This window comes from Gloeophyllum trabeum (assembly GCF_000344685.1).
Source record: "Gloeophyllum trabeum ATCC 11539 unplaced genomic scaffold GLOTRscaffold_00010, whole genome shotgun sequence".
NCBI lineage: Eukaryota > Fungi > Basidiomycota > Agaricomycetes > Gloeophyllales > Gloeophyllaceae > Gloeophyllum > Gloeophyllum trabeum.
The window spans coordinates 1,107,576-1,126,531 of NW_006920419.1; the positions used below are offsets into that span (position 1 = coordinate 1,107,576).

At 53.1% G+C, this 18,956-nt stretch overlaps 6 protein-coding genes across 6 annotated transcripts; 3 read left to right on the plus strand and 3 right to left on the minus strand.

Moving 5' to 3' along the window:
• Positions 1-1,560: 1,560 nt before the first annotated feature.
• On the plus strand, positions 1,561-3,194 carry GLOTRDRAFT_94889 (uncharacterized protein; the record flags this gene model as incomplete). Its single annotated transcript, XM_007869821.1, has 3 exons — positions 1,561-1,648; positions 1,706-2,065; positions 2,302-3,194. 3 exons carry the CDS (start codon positions 1,561-1,563, stop codon positions 3,192-3,194), a joined length of 1,341 nt encoding a protein of 446 aa, XP_007868012.1.
• A 297-nt stretch (positions 3,195-3,491) lies between these two features.
• Positions 3,492-4,523, minus strand: GLOTRDRAFT_122246 (uncharacterized protein). Its single transcript, XM_007869822.1, has 4 exons — positions 4,397-4,523; positions 4,296-4,344; positions 3,992-4,245; positions 3,492-3,934 (listed from the first exon to the last, which is right to left on the minus strand). The coding sequence occupies exons 1-4, from the start codon at positions 4,481-4,483 to the stop codon at positions 3,614-3,616; spliced, it is 711 nt and encodes a 236-aa protein (XP_007868013.1). The 5' UTR covers positions 4,484-4,523; the 3' UTR covers positions 3,492-3,613.
• Positions 4,524-4,710: 187 nt separating this feature from the next.
• GLOTRDRAFT_78787 (Creatinase/aminopeptidase) lies at positions 4,711-7,831 on the plus strand. Its single transcript, XM_007869823.1, has 22 exons — positions 4,711-4,870; positions 4,931-4,999; positions 5,058-5,139; positions 5,191-5,222; positions 5,271-5,302; positions 5,360-5,411; positions 5,458-5,604; positions 5,668-5,805; positions 5,870-6,045; positions 6,100-6,153; positions 6,216-6,415; positions 6,487-6,548; positions 6,604-6,659; positions 6,710-6,772; positions 6,833-6,932; positions 6,985-6,994; positions 7,045-7,085; positions 7,139-7,145; positions 7,206-7,279; positions 7,333-7,377; positions 7,424-7,548; positions 7,603-7,831. Exons 1-22 carry the CDS (start codon positions 4,759-4,761, stop codon positions 7,762-7,764), a joined length of 1,839 nt encoding a protein of 612 aa, XP_007868014.1. The 5' UTR covers positions 4,711-4,758; the 3' UTR covers positions 7,765-7,831.
• Positions 7,832-8,632: 801 nt separating this feature from the next.
• On the plus strand, positions 8,633-11,395 carry GLOTRDRAFT_44808 (uncharacterized protein; the record flags this gene model as incomplete). Its single annotated transcript, XM_007869519.1, has 8 exons — positions 8,633-9,021; positions 9,109-9,171; positions 9,233-9,664; positions 9,720-10,263; positions 10,364-10,667; positions 10,733-10,851; positions 10,923-11,035; positions 11,086-11,395. Coding segments are annotated over 8 exons (2,274 nt in total), but the record flags the coding sequence as incomplete, so codon positions are not given.
• A 172-nt stretch (positions 11,396-11,567) lies between these two features.
• On the minus strand, positions 11,568-13,188 carry GLOTRDRAFT_117056 (uncharacterized protein). The gene is made up of 3 exons (XM_007869824.1): positions 12,986-13,188; positions 12,570-12,926; positions 11,568-12,511 (listed from the first exon to the last, which is right to left on the minus strand). The coding sequence occupies exons 1-3, from the start codon at positions 13,109-13,111 to the stop codon at positions 11,750-11,752; spliced, it is 1,245 nt and encodes a 414-aa protein (XP_007868015.1). The 5' UTR covers positions 13,112-13,188; the 3' UTR covers positions 11,568-11,749.
• A 40-nt stretch (positions 13,189-13,228) lies between these two features.
• GLOTRDRAFT_63374 (chaps-domain-containing protein) lies at positions 13,229-16,238 on the minus strand. The gene is made up of 14 exons (XM_007869825.1): positions 16,107-16,238; positions 16,015-16,057; positions 15,886-15,959; positions 15,678-15,826; positions 15,536-15,628; positions 15,310-15,485; positions 15,069-15,254; positions 14,803-15,020; positions 14,602-14,748; positions 14,333-14,549; positions 14,200-14,260; positions 13,911-14,160; positions 13,563-13,856; positions 13,229-13,503 (listed from the first exon to the last, which is right to left on the minus strand). Exons 1-14 carry the CDS (start codon positions 16,146-16,148, stop codon positions 13,336-13,338), a joined length of 2,118 nt encoding a protein of 705 aa, XP_007868016.1. The 5' UTR covers positions 16,149-16,238; the 3' UTR covers positions 13,229-13,335.
• Between the last annotated feature and the right edge of the window lie 2,718 nt (positions 16,239-18,956).

Consider the following 18,956-nt stretch of genomic DNA (forward strand, 5'->3'; position numbering starts at 1 on the left):
CGATGAGGGCTCATCTAGGTCGCGCCGTACGCGCGCTGTAGGAAAGGTACTCAGGGGGAGTTCGACGAGAGGCAGCGGGTTCACAAAAAGAACTTACCCGCGGAGAGGTACAAGAGGCTACGTAGGCACCGCTGTTAGGACTTAGCCATGTGAGAGCTGTAGAGAGGACGTAGTCGTGATACAAGGGAGAGAGGGGATTGGCGATGAAGTCGAACTGCGGCGCGCTTTTAAGTCAAGTTCAAAGTCCGACATGTTGAACTTAGCACGTGAGGCGACGCGCATCAGTCAGGCGCCGGTGATTGCTTCGTTGCTAAGGGTATATATATAGAATGATAAGATAATCCTCGGGTCAGTGTATCTCAGCAGGCGCTTCACTTATCATAAATACAAGTCTGGTATTCGGCTGGTAATGCGATTGTAGACGTGCTAAAATAACTGGAATATGCGCCAGCCACTACCAGCCGCGGGACAATTTGCTGATGTAGCTCATGAGCAAAAAGCAGCCTTCCAGCCACAAATAGCCATATTTGGATGTTGCCACAAGGCTAGCCTTCCCCCTTTTTCTTTTTTCTTTTTCTTTTTCTTTTCTTTTTACTGCAGTGGTATCATTATCGAGCCCTTTTGGAGCCATTCAAATTGGCATTGGGCTCACATGGTCCACGTGACTTTTAGGTGTCACTGGCTGCTCCATCTATCCAGCAAGTCTGTAGAACTCGCATTTTCCTTTGGTTCAACCTTACTGTGGTTCAGCAAGCGTTTACAGATGGCTATGATACACCCGGTGCAGATTTTGTAGCAATCAGACGTAAAATAACGAAGAGCGAAAATCAGCTTCGCTGAGCGAGCATGAGCCCCAGATCTTTTGGCCGGTCTTTGGGCTGTGCAGCAATGCTGTGGAGGTGCTGCCTGTGAGTACTTGAGTACTCATCCTTAAGCTTGACTGAGGAATAAGTACTCCGACCCGCCGGTGACCAATTGGATTCAGATGAGGTGTTACTTTAATACTTAGGGTCCCGACTATCCGCCGGCACCAGTCGTTCGGGCAGTCGGGTCTCACATTCCCAACATGAAGTCTGGTGGCGCTGGTGTAAGTTGTGGGTCCATCTACGTCGGTGATCTTGCTGCTGCCAGCAAGTATCGAAACTCCTGATCACACAGGCCCAATTTTCGCCCTTTCCGTCGCGGCGTGCAACAGGGCGGTCTGCGCAGTGTTCGGTCGGAGAGCTTCGTTCATTTTTCGATAGCTCTTCAGATCCAAGAGCCCACGTCGACCAGCCCATCTTCTTGTCATGCTGGCGACGTGGGCGGGTCGCTATAAAGCTGCATTCGTCTCTCGTAGGAGTCCTCTGCAATTCTTCTCCGAGCTACGCCACCGGCCCCGCGTGTGCTTCCGTAGCCTGACTTTTATGCGTTCGATACGTCCCGACAGCGATACCCTATTTCAGCCCCGCCAACGTTGGCTTTGCAACGACGAACTCGGTCTGTATCCCAATTTCGCCAATTAGAGTGCAGACCACCTTACGGGTTTACCTGTAATCCTCACAGAACGTGAAGTCCGATATGCTCATTCATCCAGATGCACTTGAACAAGTTGCGTGCGACAGCGTCAACGCCGAACATTGTACATCATGGACAGTGATAGGGGAAGGTAGGTTCCGAGTAATACTAAGTCCCCTGATGGTGTTGACATTTGCCATGTTTCTAGGCGCCTTCAACAGGATATTCTTACTACGATTTGACACTGGAGCGGAGGCAATTGCTCGTATTCCCTTGCCTGTTATAGGTAATGTTGAGCGAACCGTCGCCAGTGAAGTTGCTACAATGAGTTACGTCCGAGAGAGGTGGTCCGAGAGGTGGTCCGGGTCCTCTCGTGTGCCTCTGCCAAAGGTCTTAGCGTGGCACTCATCCTACGACAACCCCGTACAGATCCCCTACATCATCTATGAGTATATACCTGGTGTTCCGCTCAATACTCTTTGGCCCGTGATTGAAGGGAAAACGGCCGGTGCAGCCCTGCAGAGCATCGCCGAGCTGGAGCTGGCACTGCTCCATCAGGCATTCTCATGTCACTGATCGCTGTATTTTGCAGAAGATGAGCCAGACAGCCGTCCTCTTTATACAGACAACGAGTGCTATCCCGCAGAGGTAAATCGGGCATTAGCTGCCAAGTATGGCATCGGACCGACCGCGAATTGAGAATGGTGGCGCAGAGGCTACAGGGAAGTAGGTGCCAACCGGGGTCCTTGTAAGTTCTCAAGTTCAGAACATCTCCGGTGACGCAGTTGTGATACACTCCTACAGGGCCGGATATGCCGTCTATGATAATAAGTGCTGCCGAGTTCCAGCTACGCGCGTTGGACGGCCTTGTCGACGTCTCGTCCCCGCTCGTGAAGTCGAAGCCTGCGGATATACGGTTGCTGCGCCGTCTACTGGACACCTGCGTTCGCGTCGCGCCCCTCATAATTCCTCCCGACCCAGCCATGACTGCTCCAGTGCTGAACCACCCGGACATCTCACTGAACAACCTCATCGTCCCCCCAGATGGCAGGGCATATGCGCTCAGCGTGATTGACTGGCAAGGGGCGACCGTCTCCCCCTTCTGTATGCAGTGCGGCGTGCCCAATGCGATTTCGTACAGCGAGGACGTCATCCCGGTACCCAGGGACGGCTCGATGCCGCCTTGGCCCGATAATTTCGATTCGATGTCTCCGGAGGAGCAGCAATACATCCGCATGCATCATCGCTATGCGTGCCGGCATAGACTCTACGCTATCCTGATGCCCTCGCTGGACCCTTTGCGCAGTGACGCGTGGGTGCTCCGGCATTTTACTGCCCTAGAGGGCCTGGTACCCTTTATCACGCGCTGCATCTCCGACGGCCAGCTAGGTCTACAGGGCCTTCTAATTCGTCTGCAACAGTGCTGGAGGGAGGTCCACGACAGGCCTTGCCCCATCGATTTTTCGCAGGAGGAAATTTCATCCCATCACGAAGCAGCACAGACTGAGGCGCAGTTTGAACGTAACGTGCGGAGATTGCACAACATGGTCGACTGCATGAATGATGGGTCTGTTACCCCGGATCAGTTCGACAGTGCAAAGGTGACGATGGAGCGCTGTCGGAAAGAGTGGGACGAGAAGGCTATGAAGGGACTCTTCCCGTTATATGAGGGCGCTCATTCTTATTACCTTGTCTGATACTGCCGTGTTTGCGGACTTTCTTAGGTCGCTCGGCTACCCACATTGATTTCGGTGATCCACCTTGCTTTCTTACTTATCAGGCTTCTTTGAGTGTTGGTACTACTGATTGTCAGCAGTGACTTAGAAGTGACATGATTTAGCAAGGGAGACCTTTCAATCAATCCCCCAGCTTGCATTATTATACAGGACACACGAATAACCAATGTCTTTGTCGAACAAAGTGACAACCGCCCGAATATCCACTCTATCGTGGTGTCAAGTTGTGCATTTTGCAGACTAGCCCACGAGTAATTTCGACTGCCTGCTTCTCCAGCGGCACATACAAAACGCATTATTCATATCGAGCATGTATTTGCTCTTTAATCACCTATACACCTTCGGGCGGGAACGCATTGGGCGATACGAGCGGCTCTAGACTACTCCCACTTGCCACCAACATACCTTTCCATGTTTTTCACCGCAAGGTGCATCGACAGCAATATCGCATCGCACAAGTCTTGCCATGACGTGCCAGGCGGCATATCACCTTGCTTGTACTGCTGAATGAGGCGCGTGTTCCAGGCAAGATGTTGCGCGCTTTCTAGCAGCTCAGAGTCAGTGTGCATGCCCTTCTCTTCGGCTTCAGGATGGGAAATGGCTTTCTGCATCCACCGGTCTGCAGAAGTCGCGAAAGTCATTAGCGCCTCTCGCCCACGATTGATCGTCGACTCTGGTTCTACGTTCGCGGACCGAAATTCCTAGGACAATGAACGTGAGCCTCCGTGCAGATATTGAATAGAATTAGAAGTACCGACATTGAATTCCACACTCGGTGCGTATGAGGCCAGGAATTCCATGTTGGTGATGATTAGCTTGAAGTAGTCAACGGGGGTAAGGTCGGACCCTGGCTTGGCGTACATAGCGAACAGCTTCCATTCATTCTCCGGCTTGCACGAGTCAGCGCGGCCCTCGAGGAATTCTAGTAACTTTTCCTTGTCGTCGTCGTTCCATGAGCCCGTGTTACTCGCGCGAAGTGGCCGAGTCTTCTGCAACCGCACTGGCGCAGCGTCTATCACGAATGAGTATCTGAGAGTAGAGGCTATTTCAGGAGGTACACACTATACAAGGTTCTGCATGTCGCTGGAGCAACGGATAGGTTGTGCGAGGGCTGTCGCTACAGATGACGCGTAATGCCAGGGTATCAGACTCGTACTACAAACCAATCGTCCAAGAATGCGTGCTGTGGAAGCCGCCCTGCTCGACGTCCCAGACGCCTTTTTAAGACATGTTCGTGCCATTGACAACATCCTGAGTGCTGAATTTACCGAGTCTGAGATCTGAACGTCGAAGGCGCCTCAACGAGTGTATGAGGTCCAAGCTGGGCCAAGTGTGAGGCGATTGACTGCAATTGCGCTTTCGCACGGAGTGCCTATGTACCGCCACTAGCTACGTAGCAGCGTCGGGATCCTTTCCGGGCTGCGACCATATGCCGATCGTGTCTGTCTTCAGGCTCTCCGTCCTATCTGCTGGAGGCGTCTTTAGAAGTCGGAAGCCTTCCCTAGGACGACTGTTACACGAGGCTATGGCGCCAGCCACCCAGACCGTGAATACGACGGCGCGGTTAGCTGCCCTGCGGGACTTGATGCGCGGGAATGGCCCAGTGGATGCATATGTGGTACCGAGTGAAGATCAACGTACGTTTGCTGCACGTCCTGCCAACTGAACTAGGTTTGGCTGAGGTTATTATTTGGTAGACTCTAGCGAATATCTGGCGCATTGTGATGAGAGGAGAGCTTTCATTTCTGGCTTCACAGGTTCCGCGGGTGAGTAATCGTCATAGTAAGTCGAGAGGCAAATCCCTGACTGGTCGATGAACGTAAGGATGCGCTGTAATTACCTCTAAGGATGCCTATCTGTTTACGGATGGTCGATATTTCTTACAGGCCGAGAAACAGTTAGATGGGTATGTTATCGCTGCTCAAAGTTCTTTACAGTTTCCCTCATAATTACACAGAAATTGGAAGTTGATGAAGCAAGGACTCCCAGGCATGCCTGCTACTGTATTTTAGGTCCCAGATACTCATCTTATCATAGGCGTCCCGTCGTGGCAGGAATTCCTTGCGAAGGTCCGCTTCTCATGACATGCACATCGAGAAGGCAGCTAAGCGATCGATATTCCCTAGAATCTTGAACCTAGCAGCCGTATCGGAATTGACCCAACCTTAATCTCTGCAGGTACAGCCCGACCTGATGACCTAATGCCCTTCTCACTTCCTAAAAGCGGATGCCGATAGTCTCAAAGAGACCCTAATCCCGAAGAAGTCCCAGCTCGTCCCTATAGATATGAACCTAGTAGACCAAGTATGGGGAGCTGATCGACCGGCGCGCCCGAAGAACAAGGTCTTCCCTCTGGATATCAAATATTCAGGTAAACCACCTAGCCCCATCCATTCCCATTCAAAGGGATTTTGACTGAGCCCACGTTCACTAGGGCAGCCGCACCACGAGAAGATCAAGCAGCTAAGGGATGAGCTCACGAATCAGAAAGTCAAAGCTATAGTCGTGAGCATGCTCGACGAAGTCGCTTGGCTATTTAACCTCCGGGGCTCGGACATCGACTTCAACCCAGGTCATTATCTCTCCATCTTGGGATCTATAAGTGCGACTGAACTGAATTGTGTGAATACGCATAGTATTCTTCGCGTACGCGGTCGTCACCCACGACACGGCCGTCCTGTTCGTCAACCCAGAGCAGGTCGACGAAGCCGTGCGCGGGCATCTTGGCAGGGACATTGAGGTTCGCGCATATGACGAGTTCTTTGCGTACCTCAAGAGGCTCGTGACGGAGTTAGATGCGTCCGAAGATGCCGTGGGTCCTGTGCCCCCTTCAACCGCGGGCCACTATGTCTTACCAGGGTTTCAGCCTATTCTGATCAGTGATAAGACCAGCTTCGCCGTGGATCAGGCCATCGGTCAGGTAAGGCCGTTTGCCCCTTTGAATCAGAGAGTAAGGACTAATTGTAGGATCCTGTCCTGAAGGACAAAGTGCAGATCACTCGCTCTCCCGTCACAGATCTTAAATCCATCAAGAACGCGACGGAAATCGAAGGTTTCCGCCAGTCACACATCCGGGACGGCGCTGCGCTCGCGCGTTACTTCGCCTGGCTCGAGGAGCAGCTCAACAATGGGGTTGAGTTGAACGAGAGTCAGGCCGCAGATAAACTCGAAGAGTATCGCTCGTCAGTGGTCTTTCTTCGTACTCGGCTTTCTGAGACTGCATGCAGAGTTATGACGTGGGTGTATACTGCAGACAGCTGGATCTGTACAAAGGGTTATCGTTCACTACGATATCCTCGACGGGGCCCAACGGAGGTAAGATCGATGTATGCGCAAGTACTGGCTAAGCTTATCCGTCGTTCGTGTGTAGCCATTATCCATTACTCCCCTGATCCGAGCGACTGCGCGATCATCGAGAAGGACCAGGTATTTGTCCCTTACAAAGTGCAGATGTACCGTTACGAAATGTTTAACAGATCTACCTATGCGACTCCGGCGGACAATACCTCGACGGCACGACCGACGTAACCCGCACATGGGTAGGCATTCAGGGCTTTGTGACATTATTTCTAGCATAGTGCTGATACTGACGTGAATAGCACTTCGGCACGCCGACCGCGGAGGAGAAGAGGGCTTTCACGCGTGTATTGCAAGGCCACATCGCGATAGACACGGCTGTATTCCCCAACGGGACCTCAGGTACGGCTGCTTCTGCGTGGTGCAGTATTGCTAAATCACGTGCCATGGAAAGGTTATGTCATGTGAGATGTTCTCCTCTATTCAATTTGTCCCGGCGCTCAATTTTTGACAGCGATTCTTGGGCGCGGAGAGCATTGTGGGCAGACGGGCTTGGTAAGCGCCCATTGAGCGTCGACTGCATGCCTGTCTAATTACGGACCCCGCAGATTATCGGTAACGAGGGTTTCTGCTAAAGTTGTAACCGTGCTCATTGCTCATGGCCCCGTGTACAAGCCACGGGACTGGACACGGTGTTGGGCATTTCTTAAATGTGCACGAAGGTCCACACGGTATCGGTGTCCGGATAGGTGCGAACAATTGACGTCGCTGCCAATCAGTTTCCCGATTGACAACTGGCCAGCGTACAACAGCACCGCTCTCAAAGTTGGAATGACGGTATCCAACGGTACGTTTCCCCACTGACTGGCCCCATTCGTAGCTCATTGCTCCAGAACCCGGCTATTACGCTGACGGGCGCTTCGGGATCCGTATCGAGAACGTCGTTATCGTCCAGGAAGCTCAGACGCCTAATAACTTTGGAAGCAAGGGATACCTCCGCATGGAGCACGTCACAATGGTGAGCGCTCCCTTTGGAATGATACGCCCTGCAATGGTGCTCATCGCCGTCCAGTGCCCTATACAGAAGAAGCTTGTGGATCTGGATGTACTCACCCCTCAAGAGCGGGACTGGCTGAATCGGTATCACGAGGAGACATGGGAAAAGGTGTCACCCCTTCTTCAGAACGATAAGCGCGCATTAGAGTGGCTGAAGAGGGAATGCTCGCCCCTGTAATACTGCATCACGGTCATAACTATGCAGAGTTGCTTTTCCATGCTGTGACCGCTGGTGAGGTCGCCCGCAGACAGTATTTCCCGTGCGTGTGTCAGCGCACCCTCTTCAGTCTTCCTCTTTGCACCTCGAGGCGCTCTCACTGACAGACGCTAGAAATAGACGCCCTACGGACTGCGGCCTATTTTTGCGCTAGTTGCGTACCCTTCAACGGTTGACGTGTACATAACCATGAATGGAAAGGTCTGAATGTTCTGCTGCTTCACTTAAATTCCACCTCTGCGTTTCCCTGCCATCCCACTCCTTCCTCCCTTGCAACCCTCACTGCGCTAGTTGCGTCGTCGAGATGCCGGCGTGCGAGTGCGGTGAGACCATCACCGCCCGTCACCTGGAAGCCCATCGCCAGGGGAGGAGACATCGGGCGCGAATGCGGATCAAGCAGGGAAGCTTGCCCTTGCCAACGGTCAGCGATAGTGTTGCTGCTCATTCCAGCGCTGGTTCGCGGCTCTCTGAGACTCAGAGCGCTCGTGAACCACCGTCAGATGAAGCGGTCAGCACGGAGGGTCGTTCACGATCCATCGCGAGCGAGCATGAAACTCACGGCATATCCGTGTCTTGGGAAGACGGACTCATTGACTTTGGTATTCTGGAAGCAGCAGAAGTAGTCGGCAAGGATGCGTTGGCCAGGTCAATTATCATCACAAAGGTCCAGCAAAATACGTTGGTGTATCTCCGGGACGTGCGAGCGCGCAGCATTCATTCTGAAGACCAGCCGTAAGTTATACTCCGGCTGTGAAACCTGTGTCGCGGCCTCATATTATGCAGCTTCCACATCACTGGCGAATGCGTACCGCAGGGTCTCGACGTCGTGATACAGTACGGTATTCCTAGGGTGCTATCTGTTCACTTCTCCACCGCACGTGAAGGCAGGTTCGAGGGCTCAGTGGTATTGACCTTCTGGGACGCAAAGCAACGTCAACGGTTCACCATTACGCGTCAAATTCGAGCTGTCGTTGGATCACGTCTTGACCACGAGAATTTGAGACCCAGCGATCCATATGTTCGACCCGTACGCGTCCCGCTGCCTCCTGAGATACGTCCCATTCCCGCTCCTCGGCCTCCGGTTTGGACAGCTACCGAATGGGTCAACCGACTGGCTGAATACCCCATTCCGCACGCCCTAAAAGGTGATTGTCTGGATTCGGAAGTAATCAAGCAACGAATGCCGAACTCCCTCACCATGTCCTCATACAGCGACTGGTTTCAAACATTACTCTGGGCGGAAGAAGAAAAGAGGAGGTATGCAGATCGTTGGGACGTTTCCCCTTACTGACATGTATCGCGTAGCCTCGATTTGCAGATGTTCACAATGAAGGATACAGAACTGAAATACGACAACCCGAACTACAGGTTCTCGCTGTCATTTTTTGCCTGTTGGATGTTCCATTGATTTTCATGGTTGTGACGGCAGGTTAAGAATACCTGGACTGTTGGACAAGAAGCCAAGAATCATTGTGGGAGACAAAATAGTTGTCTTGCGGACAAGTGGAGAGAAGCCTGTATCTTGGGTGGGCTGCGTCCATGCTGTTAACGCAGACGAAGTTCGCCTTCGCCTGTCCTCCGACTTCAGCCTATTTAAAGGCAAAATCTTCGATGTCGTGTTCCAGGTAAACCGTATGCCATTGCGCCGCATGCATCATGCAGTTCTTTTTCAGCCTCGCCCCCAGCGACTCTTGTTCCCCCGGGCGAGGCACGTCCTACGACCTCCGGATCCTGTTGGTTCCGCTTTCGAAGAGATGGTACGCCTTTCTCCGCGGATTCAGGATGATCCAGAGAAGCTCAGGGCGGTCTGGACAATTGTGAAACAACCTCGCGGAAGCGTGCCGTTCGTCGTCTTTGGACCGTGAGTCTCATAGTACAGCCTTCCCTTGATAGTTAATGACTTTTATGCTGGGAAGGCCCGGTACAGGAAAGACTACGGCAATAGTGGAGGCCATACGTCACTTGCTGAAGGAAAATGACGACCATCGAATCCTGGCGTGCGCTCAGAGCAATCGCGCTGCTGATACTATAGCGTGCAAACTATTAGGAGCAGGCCTTACGGATCACGCGTTGCTGCGACTGAACGCATTGTGGCGACCGACAGCGGACCTTCCCGGAAAGTTGTATCCCATTTCTCCAATCAACGGAAATGATGTCTTCGCCATACCGGGCCTGGAGGATTTGGTAGGGTACCGCGTGGTTGTCGTCACTTGTGTTTCTGCAGGCATAGCTAAAGGTCTCGGTGTAAAGCGTGGTCACTTCAGCCACATATTCGTCGATGAGGCCGGGCAATGCGCAGAGCCAGAAGCCATGGTTGCAATCACTCCACTGGTAGATGAACGCACGAACATTATCCTCGCAGGTGACCCTCGTCAACTCCCACCTGTGATCACATCTCGTGCTGCAGCTACTCTAGGGAAGAGTTACTTGGAGAGAATTATGAACCTGGATATATACGATGTCCATCACTGGACGAACATCACGTTAGTGTGGCCCGAGCTCTGTCGCACCACAATACTAACCGTTTCTATAGTGTTGTGAAGCTCCTACGCCAGTATAGGAAAGTCATACGAACTCAGATCCGTTTGCAACTCATGTTCACTTACGCAGATCTCACGAAGCTATCTCCAATTTCTCGAACGTACAGTTCTACGATGGAGAATTGCAAAATTGCGGGGATCCGTCCATTACCCACAAGTTCCTCTGTTCCAAACTCCTCGTGACACCTGGGTTCCCCGTGATATTCCATGGCATCACCGGAATGGAAATGCGAGAGGGGAGCTCTCCGTCTTTCTTCAATATTGACGAAGCCAGTTTAGTCAGGACGTATTGCGAGAAGCTTAATGCAGAGTTCAAAGATCTGAGTACGTCTTACATATTTCATATTAACTCGCCACTGCGTTCATAACTAAGAACTTTTTGGCCACAGCCGCGGATTGTGTTGGAATCATCACTCCGTATCTCGCGCAGCGAGGAAAGATATTGAAGATCTTACCCGAGGCCTTCCAAAAAGTGAAAGTAGGGACAGTGGAAGAATTTCAGGGCCAGGTACGTGATCGCGCCCCCTCCGTGCGCCTGTCGCGACAGCTCTGACAGTATTCAATGGTTGTATTGGTTAGGAGCGCATGGTGATCATCGTATCCACTGTAAGGAGCAAACCAGGTCACGTCGGGGGCGACATCCGCCACGCGCTTGGCTTTGTAGCCCAGCCGAGGCGCACGAATGGTACGCTGTATCATCTCATCGATTGCCTGCTCCACAAGGCTGAATCCCGTATTTCAGTGACACTCGTGGGCGAGCCTTGCTCATCGTTATCGGTGATCCCCGCATACTATCCCTTGACCCGACTTGGCGTAATTGGCTGAGATACGTGCAAAGTGGAGGGGGTGCGCGTGGGCAACCTATACCGATGGAATATCTGTATAACGAAGGCGAAGGCGGGACGCAGGGCGAAGGCGGGTCTTCTGCCGCAGCACAGCTGGCCTATGGCAAGGACACGGAGCAGATGCAGCGCCTTCGGGCAAAGATCGTCCGGCGCGAGCAGTACGAGGGCATTCCAGGAAATGATTCTGACTGCGAGTCTGACTTCTGAGACCTTGCATCCCGATAACGGCGCGGCCCTCTGTAAATCGGCGTTGATCAGGAGCATATCTGCACATGCTCCTCATCACCGCAGGGATGTACAGAGCGCTACTTACGATATCAATATTCTTGTCGAGTCTGCTCGAGCTCGTCCTCGTATAACCTTCGATGCACATTAAAGACGATCGCAGTGACTAAAATATTCCCGTTTGTTGTGTACATTATGAACACTATCGGCGACGAGACGACAAAACTGACAAGAATAACGACAGCAAGCAAGATAGGGTAGCAGCGACGCACGAATACACATGTCCATCCTAATAGTTACACGGTTGATTATACCGACTTGACTCTTATTGATTTCTCATAAATTTGAGGGTAATTCCGGGATAGTCTCCTGCCTTGATATGTCGTCGCCTCCAGCGGCCTGCTGCATCGGGGATGCAACGCTGTTTGTCCGACTCCGCGGGATTAACGTACCAGTCTCGGCAACGCGGACACCACGTTCGACACTTTCCCTTCTGCTATGACTGCGGCTGATGCTTCTTAAACTTCCCGCAGAGTCGCCTGCGGCGTGTCCTGGTCGCCGCTCAAAGCTACCACGTCTCTGATAGGAGTTACGGCGGCTACGGGATTCGATTGGCGACAGGGAAGGGTCCCGCTGCGAGGTATGATAAGATATCACCGGTGATCCGTACGATGACGACAGGGACGGCGGAGGAACAGAAGGATAGGACAATGTATGAGAGGCTGGGTACGGAGCCGGGGGATTGGAGGTAAGCGAGGCGGATGAAGGAGGCGTGGTAATGGATGTCTCGTTTGTCAGGAAGCTAGCTGGATTGGTGGAAGTGACTGGAGAGAGAGGGAAAGGCGAGTCAGCAGACGACGGAGAGCGGGATAACGGAGTCGTCGTTTCTGACGGGATGTTGTTGACCGGCCGACGGATTTGCGAAGGTGGTCGAGGTATTGGCACGCCGGCGGGCGGCTCGCGGGGAGGCTGGGCAGGAGGTAAAAGCATCATGGACGTTGACGGAGATGAGCTCTGTGAATACGTCCTCAGATGTATAGGCTGAGAGTATGGATCCATTGTAGACAGTCCTATCAAGTTGTCCACAGGCAGTCCGAGCTTCCGCAATCCGTGCACATTAGTCCAATTACGAGCGACTTTCGAAAGGAACGCTTACTCTTCGGCGATGATCGATCAGCTCTTCCCGGTAGATGTCGTTCAGCCTCGACACTCGAATGTACTCCCGCTCTGCCTGTGCCAACCTCCCTCTCAACTGTTCGTTCTCCTTCCGCAGAGCATCCATTATGACCTCTGTACTGGGAGCAAGCGGATCGAACGAAGACATGAAAGCTTGCATCCCTGCTCTATTCTCAGCAGGCTCAGTGCTACCAGAGCCATTCTCCTGAGCCGAATGGTTCTGGTGTTGTTGCTGCTGGGCAAGTCGCAATGCTGACAGCTCTCGGGTTAGCCGATTCACCTGAGACTCTGATTCCACTTCTCGGATGTTCTCCAAAGCAACTTTCTCTTCCCTTAGCTACGAGCAAAGAGGCTTAGTGGTATATATCACAATGGAGTACATAGCTGTGAACTCACCTTCTCTAGTTTTCGCGAAAGCAGATTAATCAGGCGCTCCTCCTCCGCCTCGTACGCATTGATCAAGTCCTCCTCCCGCTTCGTGCTCGACACCGACAGTCTTCGGATTGGAGGCGACAAGGACATGGTATAACGTAGGACCGGTGGCAGAACGGTTTAATGACTCGAAGGCTTGAAACGAAAGCTAGAACGTCCGATACAGCACCGAGCTCATGACTGCAGACGTCACTCAAAATATCTTTTATCCCATATAATTTACGTAATTACGGACGCAGTGGCAAGAATAACACCGACGCAACCAGAACCCACTCGGGCCCATAGCAGAGAATAGTATATAGCGGACACAGAACTCAGAAGTCATATCCTTCTACCTTAAAGACTCGCCCGTAATTCAGATAGCTGTCCATGATTTTCTGGATCGGCTCCGGCAGACCCATGCTGAGCATTGTGTATGCAAGCTTAGCATGGCCATGGATCGGGTATAACTTGAAGAAACAGCGTGCGACCTGCGTAGGGTACTGAGAACAGAGCAAGTTAGCTCCCGAAACGCCTAGCAACGACAACGACAAGAACCCACCGTCATTTCCGCATATTCCGCGTATTGATACGCAGCAACTCGAATAGCCATCTGTAGCGAGCGCTGCAGATCCCCTTCGTCTGCGTACATATCCAGCAGTTTTGACCATGGTTTATAGGAGAATCGCTGGCTTTCCAGGCACCGTTGATAAGCTTCTTTCGCCTCCTCCTTGTGATGCAGTCGCAGCCCCAAGTCACCCAGGATCTCCCACTCCAGGGCCGTTTTTCTGTATGCAACATGTTGGGTCTTGAAGTGGGCCACCTCAGCGCGGAAGATCGTCCACACTCTTAGATCCTAGCAGACTCGTCTGTCCACGATGAACAACCCAGCACTGAGCAAAACACACACCTCGTATAGCACCATGAACAGATTGTCCAGCCAGCGCTCACAGAGTCGCTTATTACTGAACGAGAAGTCACTCTGCTGCGTTGCACCGCTCTGAGCACCTCCGCCCTCCTGGTCATCACCAGCTGCTTGCATCGGCTTCTCCAGAACGTCACTTGCCACATCCTCCTCCTTCCCTTCCTCACTTTCCTCCTCTTCCCTTGCACGGTCCGACTCCGTGGAGATACGTATAGTCGGGATCGCCGGCGCCGCACTCAGACCGTCGTTCTCGCCCGCATTCCCCTGGCTTGACACCGATCCCTTCTGGCTTTGCGACACAACGCCTCTTGTTGAAGCGTCATCGTCCGCGCCCCCTGTCGTGCTCGCGACGAGCGTCGACCCGGCGACGGTGCCGTCCTCATGAATGACGGTCTCGCCGACGTCACTGTTCGAGCCCTCGGGCGCGTCGCCGCCGTTCACGTGCGCGTGCTCGGCTTGCGCCTTTTGCATGCGGTACTCCTCCTCCATCACGAAGACGGAGCTCCGCGTCTTGAGCAACTCGTCCCACCCGATGCGGGAGACGAGGCGGCAGAGGAGAGCGTAGGCTCGGGCCCAGGTTCCACGTAAGCCGGGCGAGGGCAGACGCTGCAGGGCTGGGTCCGCCTGAGTTGGGCGGATCAGTTGAGAATGATACAATGAAGGTACCGAAACGCACTTCGTCGTCCTCGGTCTTCTGTCGTTCCGGGAGGATGTCGGTTATGGGGCGTTTGGACGGTAGGTGGACTCGAGCAGGGGTCAATGGACGGTGCGCATCGCGTCCGTTGTAAGTAAACATCGGACACGAATTGAGAGTGAGCAGTGCCTACAGGCAAACCTGAGCATACCAGAAAGACGGTATGCGGATACAGCGACTCACAGACTCATACTGCCCAAGATCGATGTACAGCTCCGTCAGCTTCTCCCATGTAACGAATTCACTCGGAGCACAGTTAACGGCCTGCTTTGCGAGTTGTAGCGCCCACTCAAGCTTGCCCTTTGACCGGAGGAAATCGCATTGTACGTGAAGCAATGTATACGACTGTGGCGTCGCTTTCATGGCTGCCGACATGATCTGCACGGCCTTCACCTCCTCGTCTTCCCAGGGTCAGCACACAAACGCGAACAACCGCAACGGAGACTCACTCATGCCGATATAACTCCTCGCTAGCAGTGAAGCTACTTCGGGCTCTTTAGCAGTTAGTTTCTCAAAGAGGTTCGCAGCCTGTTGCCACCGGTTACTATCACCAAAATACTTGAGGATTCCTGCTGTGAGATGATTCGAAACCACGGTGGCAACTTGGATCTCCGGGTCCGAGCCGACTTGCCAGCCTAGCAGGAACCGTTCAGCGAAAGCGAACCAATTACGAAGTGGGGTTTATGGGACCTTTCAAGAACAGCTGCTCAGCAGCTTGTAGGAATCGGAGTTCCCCCTCGGGCGTCGTGATAGGGTCCAGTTTGCGGTAGGCATCGAGGTAGTAAGTGGGGTCGTCGGAATAGAGAATGGCCCGGAGGAGGGCGGACAGGTAGGTTTCTTGCCATATCTCAGGGGTAGCTTCGTGTCTGTATTCCGGGTTTGAATCTTGCATGAGGGGGAAGCTGGAGGGACGTACCTCTCGCCGCGCAGGTCAACCACATATGTGTGCACCCCTCCTGGAATCTTGACGTCCACGCGTATGTCAACCCGAGAGAAGGAATTAAAGCAGCTGCATGTCTCATAAGCTGGTGGATTGAATTCCTAGAGAGCAAGCATACCAGTAGCAGCCATTGCGCAGCTTCCAAGTAGGACCTTTCGAGAGCCAGCCGCTGGTATCTTCGATAGCATACGTGAGGGAATTGATGTATGCGGCGAGGGATGCGGATGACGACGCATCAACCCCAGAAACAAAGTGATATGACCCAAGCTATCCAGTCCAGCTGAGCAACGTCGCAGACAGTGAGATTCACGGTGCAATGTACGCACATCCCGCTGGCCTGCTTTCCCCGTACTTTTCACGACGTGACACAGATCCGGAGGTCCCAGTTCACGAAACGTAGCTATGGGTGTTGTAAGTCGGCTAAGATGTCGCGGTAAACGCAAAGGCTCACGAACATAGACTCTCGGTACGCGCAGTTATTGATTCACCAAGGTCGACCTATGTATCATGTCGGACTTTAACCACCGTGTCATGCAGCAACACTTACCTCAAAGAGCTCCGGGATGTCCTTGAACGTGGCGTCCGCCATGTTCAACGACGACGACCCAGTGTGGAACGCGTCGTATCGGTGTTGGTGGTCGTGGCGTCGAAAGTGCTATAATAAGTTGGTCCTGACCGTCACTGTTACTGTCTACCTTTTCTTTCCTACCCTCAGCACTCGTTCACCACCGCTGCCAACCCGATCGGACGTGCTACGTTGCAGATTCTCTGGCGACGCAGCGCTCTTATTCTCTACTACTGTACTCCATACATGTACGCCACTCAAAACCATCGTCGAATTGTTAGTGGATCTGCCCTCAGGAGTGTCACTGCTGGGTCTAATGGTATTCTCAATAGCACGAACGAACGACAGGCGTGTGCTTGCTCAAAAGGCTATGGAGTCGACCGTAGCGCGCTTCAATATGGATACATGAGAGCTCTCCTACTCTTGTAGGCCTTGGCGGTCTGATCCATGGACTGACTGTACCCGTTCTACCGCAAGTCCGTTACAGGCCTTAGGTATGCTATCAGGATGGGCCCTTCATGCATGGGAGTAACGGGATATGACGGTAAAATACCGCGCAGAAAATTGGCTGTATGGGCTCAGTATCTTGCCTACCTAGCACTGGAGCAGGACGCTCTTCACACAGATTGAGACGTTCGTGAACTCTCTGTTCATCCCTCATCTCATTTCTGTGATTGGAGACATTCGTAAAGTCCAGCTTTCTCTTCATCTCCTCCTGTGTCCTTCCTTAGCGAGCCAAGGATCCCTCGATTGACGACCAGATAGTCGTGGTCGGTGAAAGTAGACTGGCGCGGATGGTCCATTAGGTGGATCCCTCGGCCAAATACAGGATTACCTACGAGAAGTCTGCAGGTTACAGGTTTGGACATTCCTTCACGACAATGTATCACTGGGGCTAGGCTGTAAACCCCGGGTCTTTCTCCATCTGTCCTTCTCCGCCCTTGTGCCTTCTATGCCTGGCTTCGCTGGACGCCATTCGAGAGCGTGAGGATTTCGTCCGCAAAATTGGGCGCCTTGAATATTACTCCCTACCTGGCAGATCCTCGCTCAATGCAATAGGATACTACCCCAGAACTCTAGGGCGTTCCTGTTGGAGCGCCCTTCCACTCAAGTTGATGCGACCGCCTGTTCTATTTGCTCCGCTACAGATGCATGTGTGACCAGGTTCTGCCCCCGGTCTCGTACCTCATTGCTCACACTATTGTTACTTCTCTAGGCTTCGAATGGTCTTCGCAGAGTGAGCCACCTTTCCTTGGATTCTTATGCTCCGTATTTCCCGCTTGCGTCCTCTTCATACGAAATAGGAGCCGCCTCATCGAGTCATGCCTGTCCGTAACAATAACTTACCATTTAGATACCCGCTTGCTTGAGGCGAGCGCCTGAATTGGTTCGTCGCAGCAGCTGGTAGCCAATATCCCGCGCACGTAAGTCCTCGCTCATCGCTCATACTCTTCCAGATCACTGCTACGCATGTGAATACCCCGCGCGAGCATTCATAGAACACCTTGAGCGCGTCCACTGCGTTAATACCAAGAGCGCATGTGACAATCTCTCTGAATCCGGTGCAAGGCCGGCGTACCACGCGAGTGTTGTATATCCAGACCCCTTCTAGCTAAGCGGCGCTGGTAGGTGCCGACTTCGCAGCCCATGCTCCAAGAGGCTACTCTACTTTCCTGCCATAATGGACACGCAGTTGCTGGTTCTCTACTTCTTTGCTTCCGTCTTGACTCAATCTTGGCTGCCATCTGAGACTTCCCACCTTACGGGACAATAGTCGGACCTGCGTCTTCCCGCAAAGTGCCATTATCTATGGGCGGGTCCTGAGTTGCGCTCCCGGTTCCTGATTCCATTACCGGGTACACCGTCGGATTCAGCAGACACTCGAAGCCTAGGTGTACTTAATCTTGTTCTTATGGTCCCAGATGCCCGGTACTCATCCCGTCATGCCATCCATTTCTGATTTAACGTCTGTTAGCCTCGTTCCATTTTGGGCGCGCTCATCACGGTCCAAATATGCCTGTTGAATGCCCTCGCCCATGCGAAAGATTACCCGGATATTTCCCCGCCCACGGCCCCGAAGACGCTACCTCACACTTCTCTGATGTTGTCCATATCCAATACTCCACACTCGAAAGCGCGATTGCCTATCGGACCCGCCGCTCATCCGTGCCTCCACCTGCTCGAGCAGCCCAGCAAGCCTGTTAAGGCTCTCAACGAGCTTCTTCACCGCCTTGGTCTGCGCTTCTAGCTGGCTGGTCTTTTCCCGCTCTTCGCTCTTGGCCCATCATCCATCCATCTGGCGTTCTGCTCCATTCCTCTCGAGTCTGACTCTGACTTGGCCTTGCGGGAAGAGCTGGGGGCACCAGGATGCCCAAGGCACCGAACCACAGCCCTCGCGTCTCCACCGTCCATTCCCAAATCGCATCGGGTGGATTGGTCTGCGCGCTAGTGTCTCCTTATCTGATCTTCCCAAATCACCTCGACGGGATATCCTTGTTGCCCGAGAAAGATCAATCACATTCCCTGATTGGCCGCATCGGTCACCGATGTGTTCGTTGTCGCGTTGTTGCCTGCCCACTCGTCGACGGCGCCGGCCATCCTCCACCACCAACCCGAAAACCCTTCACATCGCGGTGCCTGTTGCCTGCTGTTCTGATGCGGTCGCGCGCGGTGGGAGCAAATCGTCTCGAAAATCCGGCTGGCTTCTCCAGACGGTGTTCCAACCTTATTATCCGATGCCATTATGTTCGCATCGCCGGGGCCCGTTCTGCTCGTCTGCATCATCGGTGGCTTGTGCAGGGCTGACTGACGACGACTCGTGTGCACATTGAA

What these genes read in the sequence shown, in the direction of transcription:
- GLOTRDRAFT_122246 (XM_007869822.1), bottom strand. Translation starts at nt 4,483, where the DNA reads ATGTTGTCAATGGCACGAACATGTCTTAAAAAGGCGTCTGGGACGTCG. An exon ending in CACGCATTCTTGGACGATTG is followed by an intron (nt 4,345 to 4,396) that starts GTTTGTAGTACG and finishes CTGTAGCGACAG; the next exon opens with CCCTCGCACAACCTATCCGT. An exon ending in CACCGAGTGTGGAATTCAAT is followed by an intron (nt 3,935 to 3,991) that starts GTCGGTACTTCT and finishes TCATTGTCCTAG; the next exon opens with GAATTTCGGTCCGCGAACGT.
- GLOTRDRAFT_78787 (XM_007869823.1), top strand. Translation starts at nt 4,759, where the DNA reads ATGGCGCCAGCCACCCAGACCGTGAATACGACGGCGCGGTTAGCTGCC. An exon ending in GCCGAGAAACAGTTAGATGG is followed by an intron (nt 5,140 to 5,190) that starts GTATGTTATCGC and finishes ATAATTACACAG; the next exon opens with AAATTGGAAGTTGATGAAGC. An exon ending in TGGAATGACGGTATCCAACG is followed by an intron (nt 7,378 to 7,423) that starts GTACGTTTCCCC and finishes TCATTGCTCCAG; the next exon opens with AACCCGGCTATTACGCTGAC.
- GLOTRDRAFT_117056 (XM_007869824.1), bottom strand. Translation starts at nt 13,111, where the DNA reads ATGTCCTTGTCGCCTCCAATCCGAAGACTGTCGGTGTCGAGCACGAAG. An exon ending in TTTCGCGAAAACTAGAGAAG is followed by an intron (nt 12,927 to 12,985) that starts GTGAGTTCACAG and finishes CTTTGCTCGTAG; the next exon opens with CTAAGGGAAGAGAAAGTTGC. An exon ending in TGATCGATCATCGCCGAAGA is followed by an intron (nt 12,512 to 12,569) that starts GTAAGCGTTCCT and finishes GGATTGCGGAAG; the next exon opens with CTCGGACTGCCTGTGGACAA.
- GLOTRDRAFT_63374 (XM_007869825.1), bottom strand. Translation starts at nt 16,148, where the DNA reads ATGGCGGACGCCACGTTCAAGGACATCCCGGAGCTCTTTGAG. An exon ending in AGAAGACCGAGGACGACGAA is followed by an intron (nt 14,550 to 14,601) that starts GTGCGTTTCGGT and finishes CGCCCAACTCAG; the next exon opens with GCGGACCCAGCCCTGCAGCG. An exon ending in CAAAGCCAGAAGGGATCGGT is followed by an intron (nt 14,161 to 14,199) that starts GTCAAGCCAGGG and finishes CGACGGTCTGAG; the next exon opens with TGCGGCGCCGGCGATCCCGA.